Raw genomic sequence first — 15,296 nt, forward strand, 5'->3', positions numbered from 1 at the left:
ATGGCTTAGTTCATCCTCATTTTGTAAACAAGATTTTTCATTTAGTCCAAGTTGCAGTTTGAGAAAGAAGACAACCATTTTTCAGGAACAGCACACACTCATATATTATTTATTCTCTCTCTCTCTCTCTCTGTCGCACGCGCGCGCACACATAGTGACACACATTCTCTTACATGTCTTAATGGGGAAAAGCCTTGATGTTTCTCCATCATCTCCTTATCTCCCCCAGATCAACCCTAGGCCTTTCTAGCTTTGTCGAAGAGAAGGAAAATGATCTTCTCTAATATCTGGGTATGGTTGGACCCCCTCAGAAACCTCCTCCCTAACTCTATTTAAAAGCCAAGAGGACCATTGATCTATTTACAATAAATAAAATAAAATGCTGCATGTTAAATGAATGTTAATAGTAGCCATCTTTTCATGTAATCGTACTATGTTATCTAAACCCAGCTTTCTTTCTAATAGTGTGACTTACCCTTTGCAAGTGCTTTCAATGTTCTTGCTTGCTATATAATTAAATAGTAATAGAAAAGGATGCAGTTTTCTTTCAATGAATGTGCACAAGAAAGGAAAGGGGGATATATAATTCATCTTAAGTCTTAGTTATTTTATCATATTGAAACATTTTTAAGTGCATCTCTGATTTCCTTTTGATAACGATATTAATGGCTTTGTTGGTGTGTGCTGTCAAGTTGGAACTGACCCATAGCTGACTCTTCAGTGGATTTTCAAGGGCACTTAATCACATGGGAGGAGGTTGTTCATCTTTGTTCCATGGAGCAGCTGATGGACTCAAACCATCTGCCTTCAAGTTGACAGCACAATTCCTTAGCACGAGGCCATCAGAGCCCCCTATATTAATGGCAGAGAAGAAATTAAAGGATAAGTCATTTGTGTATTAGTTTAGTAAACATTCAGTGTCTACCTTTCACATTTGTGTGTACCAGCATGTTTTCTAACGCCTTAAGCCAAAACCCACTCCCAGAAGATCTAGGGAGTATGCTGGCTTTCTTCAGAGTCTATCCTTTCTTCCAGGATGAAGTCATCCCCCCTCCTTCCTAGACATTGCTTTCTGTTAACAGCTTTGTTTGCAATAGTTTCCTTACAACATGAAAATGTATGGTTTTGCTTAATAGGCCCATTGGCTTTGGTTGGTGATGAGTGGAATAAAAAATAATAATATGTCATAACAAATTTATGGCCAATTACTTTGTGCATTTACCATATGTTAATAAAATTTGAAAGTAGCTGTTCATTTTATTTGGATGATAATCCATTCCTTAGCTCTGAGCCAACCAAGAAAACAATGACTGGTTCTCTTTCTCAGACCTGAATAAATTTAGGACGTTTTCTAAAATAAAGTAATGTATCTGTCTTTTACTTCTGCTTACCTTTTGTTAGTTTTGCTTGTGAACTGTGTTTGAGATAAAACCTAGGTTGTGCCCTAAGCAATAAGGAATTAAGACCAGCCTGAAATTTCAAGTACTTTGTTTCTCTTTTTGTTCCTTTCCCTCAGCATTCTTTAGCATCTTGGCAGTAAAATTAGTAAAAGGTTGAGAATGATATGAGGAGGGGGAAAAAAAAAAACAAGAGGGTTAGGGAATCTTGGAGATACCAAAAGCTGCATTTAAATGGGGTCTAACTGGGAAAGAGAAGAAAGTGAGACATCCTTTACCTATACACGTCTAACCCTGTTCAGTGTGGAGTACACTGAGAAGAGACTTCCCCCTGGTCAAATAAGACTTCAGTGTAGAACACACCTATGAAAGACTTCCCCTTAACAGATAAGACTGGTTACATCTTGCTATCAGAGAGATAAAAATAAAAACAATTATAAGATATCATCTCATTCTAGCAATAATAGTAAAGGTCAACTAGGCAGCAAGCTACAAATCCTGGCTAGCTTGTGGAGCGTTTGGAACTCTTATTCACTGCTAGTGAGAATGTAAAATGGTAAAACCACGTTGGAAGGTGGTCTGGCACTTTCTCAAGAAGTTGGAAATAGAAATACCATTTGACCGAGCAGTTCCACTACTGAGAATATTCTCTAAAGAAACCAGAGCCACAGCTCAAGCAGATGTATGTGCATCCGTGTTTATTGCTGTGTTATTCACAGTAATGAAGAGCTAGAAGCAATGCAGGTGCCCATCAATAAATGAATGGATAGGAAAAATGTGGTGCATTCACACAAGGGAATATCATACAGCAATAAAAAAAACAGTGAACTCATAAAACATTACACAACATAGGTGAGCCTGGAGGACATTATACTGAGCAAAATATCTCAATTACAAATGGATAAATACTGCATAACATCACTGTTGTAAAATAAGACTGACATGGGAAGTTGGGGGGAGAAGAGCAAAAGAGTGGATAGATAATGGACACTGCATTAGAACTGATAAAGGGAAGAACAGTCCGAAAGGAATATATTATTAGGTATCATATGTATGACAGCATTCTGGAACAAGAGGTGCTTTGCAAAGGAGACTGGGGGAGAGAGGAGAGAAGAAAATGTGCAACAGTGAATGAATACACATTAAAAAATTAAAAAAAAAAAAAAGACTGGTTACATCTTTACAGAACCCCTCTAATCCTGCCTCATTAGCAACATAGATAGTAGAATAGACAACACTTAAGATGATTAATGGAGAAAGAATGTCATGTCATTGTTTCTGGTTTCCCGTAATCCAGAAAAACCTATCCCAGGTCTAATCATATCCCAGATTTCAGCACCAAATAAAAGATTTCCTTTTCTGGTCCCTCTATTGGTTTGATGTCCTGTGCAGACGATTACTGTTGCTTCTCAGGGCAAAAGTAATGCTTCTAAAAGTTCTTTAATGAACGAGAAGGCAACACACACAGAATTCAGTTTTTTTCTGACTCAACTCTTAGGGATGCCTAAAAATAGGAAGCAGTCTCTTTCTTGCCTGTGGACACAATACCTATTCCTGCTTGCAGACTAAAAATGAACATTTCATCACCATCTCCCCAGCCATCACCCAGTACCATGTAAAAGAGATGCTCTTCCTTCAGACTTTAGGGGGAACGTGTAGCCCCACTATAACTAGCAGGAAATAGCAAGAAGCAACTCCGACCCCACTCCCTATATACCCTTTAGGGTCTGGAATGGAAGAAGTATGTCACGTCATTTTTCCTAGTTCCTCACTCACCCAGGAACACTTAACCCAGGCCCAACCATATACTGGGATTTGGCACCAGATAAAAGATTTAGTTTTCTGGTCCCACGATGGGTTCAAACCCAGAGAACACGACAACAGAGAACACTAGAAGCCGTATGTAACAACACACTGTTCATTAGGCACTCGTGGTGTAGACAGATTGAGGCCTAAAATGCCTATAGTACAAGCCGAGACCAGGCGTGGCCACAGCTATGAGAGAAGGCAGGGCAGTGGTATTATCCAGTGACGATGGGTCACTGAGGCCTGCCCCTCTTCCAGCGTTGGGGCCTGCATGTCTTCCAACCGGAAGCTCTTCTTCCCTCCGTTATTTGTTGGCACAAACTGCTGATGTAAGTGGCCCTGTGCCTCAGGACTGGGCTTTAGGAGAGGACAGATTTATCCCCTTCAGGTTTTCAGGCCTGAAGGAAAGCTTTCAGTTACGTTATCCTGAAGATCATGACCGCATTGACACACAATATTAGCCATCACACCTTACATTGTCTATAATATTAAAAACTTAAGTACCAATTGGGCAGAAGAGCGAGGATATGCAGGGGGAAGGGAATTAATCATGGGGTCACACAATTTGATGGGTGAAGGAAATGGGGAAGAACTGGTGTGAAAAACAATGTGTTCGTATTTTGTAAATAGTATAATAATTTAAAAGAACCCTTAAGGTACATATATAAATGTTTCCTAATAACAGAGGTTCATTATTTTGCATTTTATCGTTATTACTACTGCTACTACTGTATTGTTATATTTTAGTGTTATTTAATGTTTTTATCCATAGAAAAATACACTATCTTATGTGTACTAAGACATTAATTACTGGATGTCAGATTAAAAAAGCCAGTCATACCAAACTGCTAATTTACATACAAATTCCATTTAGCGACAGCTTTGGGAACAGAACTCATTCATCATGTGTGAGCTGTTATGTGTATGGTTTTTGTTAAGATTCTTGAGCATAGGTTAAGTAGGTCAGCAAGCAAGGATTTTAGAAAATACTTTGGGCACATGGCCAGAAGGGACTGATCCTTGAAGAAGGACATCATGCTCGGAAGGGTGGCGGGGGACAGCGCAGGAGAGGAAGACCTCGGATGAGATGGATTAATACAGTAACTAGGATAATGGAAGTAGGTCATTTGGAGTCAGTGAGACTGGTTCAGGACAGGGCAGGCTTCAGAGCTGTTGTACACAGGGTTGCTATGAATCTCAGGCAACTAGACAGTGCTTAACAACAACACTCTGAATAAAGTTACAAATGTAAATCTATGGTGAAAAAACTAAAGAAAGAAATTGGAGGGAGTATTTGGAGAGAGTTAGACTGAGTATATAAATGATAAATCTTTTAAATTGATCAAGTGAAATTGTACATATAATTTGAATGTTTGTAAAATTTCACAGAACCTCCAGTTGACATTGAAATATTGAAGGGGACCTGTAGGGTTTGGGGCATGTTGAGTTGTGTTTGGTCAGATACTGTTTTATATTCTAGTAAGACTGGTTGTACTTCATATACAGCATTCATACCTTCCAAAATATTTATGAACAGTAGAGACCCAGTAACTTTAACTGGTTTTCAATTTGGAGATAGGAGTCAAAACCTGAAAGTAGTACCAGTCAGGGAAAACAAGTGTCCCATTTTAAAATGTTGAGAGTACACTGTGAGCTAAGATGTCTTTATGAAAATTTGTCTTTCACGTCTACTCTTAAAACTGATTGTTATTGTCCAGTCAGCTCCTACTCCTGGTAATTCCATGGATTGCAGTGTAGAACTAACTGCGTTGTGGGATTTTCTTGGCTCTACTTTGCACTACCAACCTAGTGACATGCAGTTCAAGTTCACCAATTTCTCCTCAGGAGGAAGATGGGAATCTCCTGTGAGATTTACTGCCTCTGAAAACTCACTAGAGGGTCAAGTTTGAGTCAGTTTTTACTTGACAGCACCTAACAGCACTAATAACAACAAAATGTCAATGGAAGCAACTCCTCAAGCTTGTCTTCCATGGTACTACTGGATGTTCAAACCAAGAATCTTTGGGATTAAGAGTTGTGAAGAGTAGAATGAGTCTGACCTGTAACTCGTCAATGTCTTCTCCTCTTCAGTGGGATTGGAAGGAACTGGCCTTGGGCGTCTGGAGGCAGCAGTATTCTGGCAGAATTCGGAACCTTGCATTTGGAGTTTATGCACTTGAGTTACTTATCAGGAAACCCCATCTTTGCTGAAAAGGTGAGATTCTCCAACATGCTTCATATATTGTTAGAAGAAATTTTCCCTTTGGAAGATTTATTTAGTACTGTTGGATGTGGAAAGAGCAACAAGGTTTATATAGCAGTTACTGAAAATTGTATTGCATGTTGTTGTTACTGTTATGTACCATCAAGTTACCTGCAACTCATAGTGACCCTATGTACAGCAGCCCTAAACCCTGCTCTGTTCTGTGCCAATCTTACTGTCTCTCCCACACCTACCCCCATTACCCCTGTCAGTGAATCAATCCATCTCCTGGGAGCCTTCCTCTCTTGCACCCTCTCAAGCATGATGTCCCTCCTTGCAGAATGTCCAAAGTATATCAGATGATGTTTCAGAATCCTTGCCTCCAAGGAGCAGCCTGGTTTAACACTCTCGTGGATGAAACTGTTTGTTCTCTTAGAGTCCATGGTATATTCAATACTTGCTCTCCAGCACCACAGCTCAAAGGCATCAATTCTCCTTCTGTCATCCCTAGTTATTGTCTAGCTCTCTGATACATATCAAGTGATTTCAAAGACCATGACCTGTATCAGGTGCACTTTAGTCTCCAGACTGACAACATTGCTTTTCAGTACTCTGAAGAGGTGTCTGATAGTAGACTATCCCAGGCAATACATCTTTTAATTTCCTGGCTGCTAGTGCCAAGAATGTTGATTGTGAAGCCAAGCAAACTGAAGCTGTTTACAATTTCAATCTCTTCACCATCTATTATGATGCTGCTAGTCAGCCCAATGGTGAGAATCTTTGTTTTCTTGATGTTGAGCTTCAATCCATATTGAAGGCTGCCGTTTTTGACCTTCTGCAAGCAAGCGCTTCAGGTGCTGCTCAGTTTCAGCAAGTAGGATTGTGTCATCTGCATAATGCAGATTGTTGATGAGTCTTCCTCCAATCCTGATTCCACATTTCTTCTCATATATAATAACTAAATTGTGAACGTGAATTTTTTTTCTACAGCAGGATTCTAACTCAGAGTGAGAACACCTAGCTTTGTGTCTGCTTTCCTGCATCACAGAGGTTTCTTTCTCTCTTTGAATTATTTCCTCATGTGAAAATATGTAGGATTGTATGGATTATATAAGTATATGAAAGACTGTACGACTCAAAGAATTATACGAATGAGAGGTCACAATTAAATCAGTTTCTCATTTTTAGGAAGCAAATATCATCTACATACTGTTGACTTCATGCTCCTCATTTCAAGTCCCAGTCTTTCTCTTAAATCCCAGACTCTATGTCCATCCACCTCTCCCATATCACCACTAAGTTGTTTAATAAACAAGTCTCACTTAGAAAGCCTCAGTGTCGACTCCCAGTCCTGCTTCTAAGCAGAGCCTTCACTCTTTTGGTAAATGCCATCTCAGATTACCCAGTAGTTGAAACCATAACTCTTGAACACATCCTGGTTCCTCTCCTATTTAGTGACTTCTTTCATATTCAGCATAAATAAATCCTCCCGTGACCCATGAAGCCTGCGTGAACTGGGTATGGCTCCCTCTCTTCAACTCACCTCGTTTCTTGATCTCCATTTCCAGAGAGCTTGCCAAGTGAACTCATTGCAGGGCTATTGTGAGTGATCTTCTCTTATTTATCATTTCCTTCCTCTGTATTTCTGCATGATTGAAGTGAACCCTCAGTCCCATAGAACGCCTTCTCAAACTATCTTGTCAGCCTTCCTGAACCATCCATTGGGTGGCCTGTTTACCTATATCGCTCTGTACCACAATACTTACTTGTTTTTTTCTTTTGAAATCTGGTTACATATCCAGCTTCTACAACCACTTATGGATAATGAACTTAATAACTTTAAAACAATCTGTGTAAATTTTTTTTTTGGTTACCTTATTTTCTTTTTAATTTGTTGTCCCCTTTCCCTTCCTTTTTTCCACAAGAAAATTATTCCATCTGTGAATAAACCTTTTGTTACCTTTTTAAATAGTATTTATCATTGTCGGTATGTATTTGTTTTATTATCTAAATCATCCTCACAGACTGCAGATGCCTAGGGAGTAGAGACTGTTTATCCACAGTTTCTCAAATGATGTCTGAAATACAACACTTAATCTAGCTATGTGACTATATTCACTTAACTGCTCTGCTTTTTTTCCTCTTCTTTGTTTTGTAGTATTATCTTCAGGCTGACTATCTTTGTTCTAACTCTACATCGTTTAATACAATTTCCTTCTTATATTTTTCCTTAAAAGGAGAAATCTAGTCAAGAAAGGAAAGTTGATTTTTAGATTTTTATAATAACATTTCATTTTTTTCTTGTAGGTAATGAATATTCGAACAGTACTGAACAATCTGGAAAAACCACAAGGCCTTTATCCTAACTATCTGAATCCCAGTAGTGGACAGTGGGGTCAACGTAAGTCAAAAGGACAGCACTGTATTAGCTCTTAATGGTACCCAGCACTATCTTAGAGGCAGAGAGAACAAGTACAAATGAGACATAGTCCTACTGAGTATTTAGAAAGAGGCTATGGTTCCTTTAATAAACAGGCTTCTGTCATAAGGCAGAATGTAAGTGGTATACCAGAGAACCAGAGCATTTATTTTTCATGTACAACTGTACATTTGGTGACATATCAGCATGTTTAACAGAACAGAAAGTGAAGATCTGGCCAGGGTCGAATGGGGATACTCATGTAGAACAAGCTGATCATGTGGACAGAACAGAAAATTGTTTCTTTGTACTAATGACTATCAGAGATTTTTCACAGACCACCTATATCATTCTGCCTTGTAAACATTTCTCTATTTATACTTGGCTACAGGATGAGAATCCTGAATCTTAAGAAATCCAGAGACCAGAATGTTTACTTCCTTTGAAGGCAGCAAATAAAGCTTTCTGGCCAGTATAGCTTCATTGGGAGTGGAAGGGGATATTGGATGTGGGTTTTGATGCCTGAAGCCTTAACTTCAGACTATTCAGATTTTCAACTTCCGACCATTCAATGTTATAAAGATTCAGAGTAGCTGATAGAAATATTCTCTAATTGACTTGGAAAAAAATGATATATTAAGCAGTGGCTAACAGCAAGTTAAAAAAAAAAAAAAAAGAGGGGCTTTCCTATGTCCAAAGTTGATAATGCCTTAAAATTTTATTTTGTTGTTGTTTTTTTTTAATTTAAATAGCATAGTCTTGGATGAGTATGCTTCATTGTTACTTTGGAAGTATTTTCTAAATTACAATTTGACAGGGAAAATATGTAATAATAGTTTATGTCTTTGTGATCACTATTTTTTTGCATTTAAAGATTTTTTCCATTTCTTTTTTTTATTAATTTTAATGAAAGTTTACTGAGACTTAGGGTTTCCATTCATTCATTGTTGCACTTTTTCTCCCTGCCTACCCCCAATTTGCTCTTTTCTTTGAAAATTAAAAGAAAAATTATTTCATTGTTATACAGTCCACCCCCCCCCAGGTCCACTCCGCTGTGCAGCCTTCATTCTGGACTCCTGTCATGACAATAATACCTAATCATACATCTCTTCTTAACAGTTCTCTCCCTCATCTATTTCAATGCAGTATACACCCTCTCTCTCAGTCATCCCTCAACCCCAATGTCAGTCCCGTTTTACAACAGTGGCCCTATGCCATATTTGTCTTTTGTGAATGAGATATTTCACTCAGCATAAAGTCCTCCAGGGTCACCCATTTTATGTAATATTTCATGAGTTCCTTGTTTTTCACTGCAGCATAGTATCCCATTGTGTGACTATACCAGAGCTTCTCTATCTATTCATTTGTTGATGGGCACTTGGGTTGTTTCCAACTCTTGGCTGTTGTGAACAAAGCCACGATAAACACAGGTGTGCATATATTTACTTAGGTGGCAGTTATGATTTCTTTAGGGTATATTCCCAGTAGTGGAATTGCTGGGTCAAATGGTATTTCTATTTGCAACGTTTTGAGAAAGTGCCATATAGCCTTCCATCGAGGGTGCACCATTTTATACTCGCATCAACAGTGAATAAGGGTTCCAGTTTCTCCACAACCTTACCTGTATTTGTTGCTTGCTATTCTGTTAAATTTTGCTACTCTTACTGGGGTGAGATGATATCTCATAATTGTTTTTATTTGCATCTCTCTTAGAGCTACGGATTTTGAACATTTCTTCATGTGCTTGTTTGCCATCTGAATGTCTTCTCTAGTGAAGTGTCTGCTCATATCCTGTGCCCATTTTTCAATTGAGTTATTTACCTTTATCTTGTTGTGGTGTGTAATCACTATTAAGACAAGGTTCCAGTCAAGTTTACACTCACCTACAATTGTAAAATTTGCAAAGAGAGAGCTGAGGGCCTTGAAGGTTTTGGTAGATGTCGAGCTACTCATGGTAGGCTTAGCTGATGTTTTATACTCTATATACAGCAAGGATTTTTATAAGGCTTAATAATAAGTCTGTTTAGAATAGTGCCAACAAATAATGTTAGATACCATCGCATCGAGTATGACTAATAGTGAACCTTAATCTATCCTGTGCCATTTTATCATCTCTGACATTTTTTTAGCCCATTGCCACAATCACTGTTTCGGTTCATTTCATTGAGGCTCTTCCTCTCCGTCACTGACCTTCCACCTTTTCAAGCATGATGTCCCTCTGGAATAGCCTCTCCTAACAAAATTCCCCAAATTTTTGGGACAACGCCTCACCATGCTTGTGTCAAAGGGACACTCTGACTGTACTTTCTTCAAGACATATCTATTTGTTCTTTGGGCAGTCCAATGGAATATTCAGCACTGTTCTTCAACACCACAAATGAAAGACTCAGCCACAGCTCAGAGTTATTCTTCTATCATCCATATCCATTTTCCAGCTCTCAGATGCATAGCAAGTGATTGAAAAGACCATGGCATAGATTGGGTGCACCGTAGTCCTCAAATTTACACCATTGCTCCTCAGTACTTTGGAGAGGTCCCTGATAGCAAACTCGTGCAGTACAATATGTCTCCTGATTTCCTGACTACAGATACTAAGAACATTGATTGTTGATTATGGATCCAACTAAGGTGAAATAATTGACAATTTCAGTCTTTTCTCAATTTGTCATGATGTTGTTTATCAGTCCAGTGATGAGAATATTTGTTCTTGATGTTGAGATGTAGTCCATATTGAAGGCTATAGTCTTTGCTCTTCTGCATTAAGTGTTTAAAGTCCTCTTCACTTTTTATTTTTCATGCAGTCCAGCTTTTTACATCATTGCTCAGCATACAGATTGAATAGATATGAAGAAATGATACAATACTGAGATACACTTTTTTTTTTTAACTTTAAACCGTGTAACGTTATCTTACTCTGTTGACATGACAGTGTCTTGGTCAAGGTATAGGTTTCACATAAGCACAACTAAGTCCTCTGAGATTCCCATTATTCTCAATATTAGCCATAGTTTGTTATGATCCACACAGTCAAATACCTGTTCATAGTCAATAAAACACAAATAGACATTCTTCTGGTATTATCTACTTTCAGTCAAGATCCATCTAACATCAGCAGTGATATCCCTAACACCATGTCTTCATCTAAACCAAGCTTGAACTTTTGGCATTTCACTACCTATATACTGGTCTAGCCATTTTTGGATAATTGTTACCAATATTTTGCTTTCATATCTTATATTATAATAAGATATTCTTATCTTATTATATGATAAGATATTCATATCTTATAATATTATAATATCTTATATTAAAGATAATGTTTTATAATTTACACATTCTCTTGAGTCCTCTTTCTTGGGAATGGAAACAAATGTTAGATCTGTTTTAGTCAGTCAGCCAAGCATCTGTCCTCCAGATTTCCTGGCATAGATTGGAAAGCACATCCAGGACAGCACCTTTAATTGAAACAACTGGTATTCCATCAGTTCCTGGGATCTTACTTTTTGCTAATGTCTTCAGTGTAGTTTGATCATCTTTCTTCATTACGACTGGCTCTTTTTTCTATGGTACTTACTGGAATTTTTCAGTGTTGACAGATTCTTCTGGTACAGAGACTCTGTGTGTCCTTTCCATCTTCTTTTGATGTTTCTTGAATCACTAAAGACTTTTTTCCTAGTATTTCCCAGTATTAGACCTTGTGACTTGCATTTGTTTTTCAGTTCTTTCAGCTTAAAAAATAATGCTTCATGAAATCTTCCCTTTTTATTCCGAAGCTCTAGCTCTTTGCATGTTCTATTGTAATACTTCACTTTGTTTTCTCAAGATGCCCTTTGAAATTTTCTGTTCTTCTCTTTGACTTTGTCATGTTTTCCCTTTGTTTTTGCTTCTCAATGCTCTAGTGCAATTTTTAGAGTCTCTTATCCATTTTGGGTGTCTTCTTCAGTCTTTGTAACAACCGTTTGCTGTTTCCATGGATGATATCTTTGATGTCATCCTCTATCTGGTCGCACACAGTATGTTTTCTTCTTGTGTGCTGTGAAGTCATAACTGATCATATTTGACCTTCCAGCAAGTTTTCAGAGGTAGCAAATCACACAGTAGGAGATTGCCCATCGTTCTCCCACAGAGCAGCTGGTAGATTTGAACTACAGCCCTTGGGATTGACAGCACAATTTTCTCTTCACTAAGCCACCAGAGCTCCCCTAGTACAATATAATTAATGCTTAATAAAGATAGTTAATAAGATGCTTAATGAAGATAGTGATAGTAACGCTTGTTAAAATAGAAATGAAGTTGTATAAGGTGCCAGCAAATTTCATAGGTTGAAACATTAGAAAAACATAAAATATCATAGGTGGAGAAGTTATCATTTCTTTATTTCAGCCTGTAAGGACTGAAGTTTGCAGAGAAAGCAGAGATTGGTATGAACTGCTAAGATTCAGGAAGGGGATATCTGGACTGAGGCTAGAATTTCATTCTCTAGAGTGAGAATAAAACGTTGGAAGAAGAAAAGGAGCAAAGTCACAGAGAAAACCCGAAGGCTGACTTAAAACTGTACACTAATTTGTTTAATATCTTTCAAGGTGGCCATAAGGTGAAAACTATTTTTTATGTTGTTGTTGTCATCTGCCCTCTCTTAGGTTTTCAAAGGCAAACAAATCACACAGGAGAAGACTGACCATTTTTTCCCTCCCAAAGAACAGCTGTTGAATTTGTTGGATTTGCATGCCTTTTGGTTGACAGTGTAACTCCTTACCCACTAGGCCACCAGAGTTCCCTTTCATAATAATACTAAGACTTTTTCCCCCTTAGCTTTTTTTATTATACTTGCCTTTGCATGTGTGGTACAAAAATGATAGGTAAAACTGCTGGAACCTTCAGAACAGATAAGGCAGAAGCACCAAATTGTACGAGTTATTGTATTCTTACAGTTAAAAAACAAAGTCAGCTTCATAAATTAATATTCTTACAGCAGTGAAAATTGTTTTAAATGTCAAACCTTGTGTCTCCATTTTGTACTTATGAAATAGAAAGTACATATAAAACTTCTTGAGATAAAACTGAAGACAAACTAGAGGTATATAAGGCTTGAGTAACTGGTATAACTCTTCTTGAAGATGAGTCTGCCACCTCAAGGAAAACAGATGTTTGCACCAATGGTAAATTCACACTTCTAAATGAAAATTGTTGTTAATGTTGTGTACCTTTGAGTCATAACTGACCCATAGCTGACCCTCCAGAAGGTTTTCAGAGGCAGTTAAACACCCGGGAGGAGATTGCCCATCCTTCTCCCGCAGAGCAGCTGGTGGCCTCAAACCACATGCCTTTGAGATTGCAGTGAAGCCTCTTACCACTAATGTTTTGAAAACTTGGATCTGCCAGCATGAATTTACTAACTTTCCAACACTTAAAAACTACCCTGAAGAAATTAGTAATAATGTTAATACATTTGTTTTTAGTTGTAGTTCTTGTTATTGTCATTATGTGCCATCAAGTCGCCCTCGACTCATAGCAATCCTGTGTTTATTAGCTCTGAACTCTACCCTATCCTGAACCAATCTCATCATCTCTGACAGACCTAATCCAATTTCTCCAGTCAGTTTACTCCACTGAGTAAATGATCCATGTCATCCTGGGTCTTCCTCTCCTGCACGTTCCCTTATTTCTTATATCCACAGTATGTTCAGCACTTTTCTCCAGCACCACAGCTCAAAGGCATCTATCATTGTTCTCTCATCCTTACTAATTGTCTAGTTCTCTGATGCATAGGAAGTAATTGCAAAGACCATGGCCTGGATCACGCGTGCCTCAGTCTCCAGACTGACATCATTGCTCTTCAGTATTCTAGAGAGGTCCCTCACAGCAGACTTTCCCAATGTAATTTGTCTTTTTATTTCCTGACTGCTGGTGACAAGAGGTGTTGATGGTGGAACCAAGCAAGCTGAAGCTGTAAACAGTCTCAATCTCTGCACTGTCTTATGAAGCTTCCAATTGGCCCAGTGGAGAATCTTTGTTTTCTTGATGTTAAGCTTCAATCCATGTTGAAGACAACAATCCTTACACTTCTACAGCAAATGCCTTGTGCCCTCCTCAGTTTCAGCAAACAAGATTGTGTCATCTCCATAACGTAGGCTTTTGATGAGTCTTGCTCCAATCCTGATACCATATTTCTAGTTATATAATGAAATATGTCAGTGCTTGAAAGATCTTTGTAATGCAGTCAGCCATTGCTTTACAAATGTCCATGCATACAAATTAAAAAATCAGTTTTTAAAGAAAACATCCGTTCAAAGCACAAGATAATGAATAGATTTTTAATTTAACAGGAAACAGAACTTCACTGATACTGTTTTATATTAAAACTAAACTTTAATCTTTTTTTTAAAAAAAGTACATGCATGCTCTGAGGAAGATATGGTCACTAGTGCAGATGTGCTTCACCCTCCTGGGCCTGCTCCTGACCCGCAGCTGTTCATTCCCCAGGGCACAAGTCCATGAGGGAACTACACTGCAGTCGTGGCTTTTACGGACACCAGAAAGATGCCTGTGGATTCAGGTGACCATTCACTGGATTAGAATTACCCTAGCCAGCCACAAGGTAAAATCCATGGAAAAAGTGAGAGCCGACTTGATCAGAGGCACAAAGGAGAAGAACCTTAAGGTGAAGGGACCAGTTAGGATATCTGCCAAGACTCTGAGAATCACTGCAAGGAAGACTCCTTGTGGGGAAGGTTCCAAGACCTGAGATAATTTCCAGATGAGGATTCACAAGCGACTCATGGACTTGCATAGTCCTGAGATTGTCAAGTAGATCACCTCCATCAACACTAATCCTGGAATAGAAGTTGAAGTTACAATGGCAGATGTTTAAATCAACTATTTTAATAATTTGATTATCTGTTGGTAAAAGAAAAAAATTATTTTATTATCTGTTGGAAAAAAATTCTTGTTGACGTATCAGTGAAAAATATTCACAACTATAAACCTATGTTATGCAAATGATACAACCTTGCTTCCTGAAACTGAAGAAGACCTGAAGTACTTGCTGAAGAAGGTCAATATGGATTGAAGCTCAACAAGAGGACAAAGATTCTCACCGCTGGGCCAATTGGCAGCCTCATGATAGATGGCGAAGAGATTGAGGTTGTTAACAATTACAGCTTGCTCTGATTCACAATTAAAACCTTTAACATCAGCAGTCAGGAAATCAAAATATTAATTGCTTTGGTAAAAATCTGCTGTCAAAAACCTCTCCAGAGTGCTGAAAAGCAACAATGTCAGTCGAGAATCTAAGGAGCACCTAATCCATGCCATGGTCTACACAATAACTTACTATGCTTCAGAGAGCTAGACACTGACCAAGGATAACAGAAGAAGAATCAATGCTTTCAAGTTGTGGTGTTGGAAAAGAGTATTGAACATAACATGGAATGCCAAGAAAACAAATAGAGAGGGTGAAACCAAATTTCTC

General features: G+C 38.2%; 1 protein-coding gene across 1 annotated transcript in view; it reads left to right on the forward strand.

Annotated features, from left to right (window-relative positions):
* Positions 1 to 15,296, forward strand: part of MAN1A1 (mannosidase, alpha, class 1A, member 1) — a 293,657-nt gene that overhangs the window by 246,678 nt on the left and 31,683 nt on the right. The window contains exons 6-7 of the mRNA XM_006878992.1: positions 5,295 to 5,418; positions 7,714 to 7,807. Of these exons, the coding sequence (XP_006879054.1) occupies positions 5,295 to 5,418; positions 7,714 to 7,807 (218 nt within the window). The remainder of the gene's footprint in view (positions 1 to 5,294; positions 5,419 to 7,713; positions 7,808 to 15,296) is intronic.

The sequence above is a fragment of the Elephantulus edwardii genome, unplaced genomic scaffold (assembly GCF_000299155.1).
Source record: "Elephantulus edwardii isolate Elephantulus edwardi_28Jun2011 unplaced genomic scaffold, EleEdw1.0 scaffold00002, whole genome shotgun sequence".
Classification (NCBI taxonomy): Eukaryota; Metazoa; Chordata; class Mammalia; order Macroscelidea; family Macroscelididae; genus Elephantulus; species Elephantulus edwardii.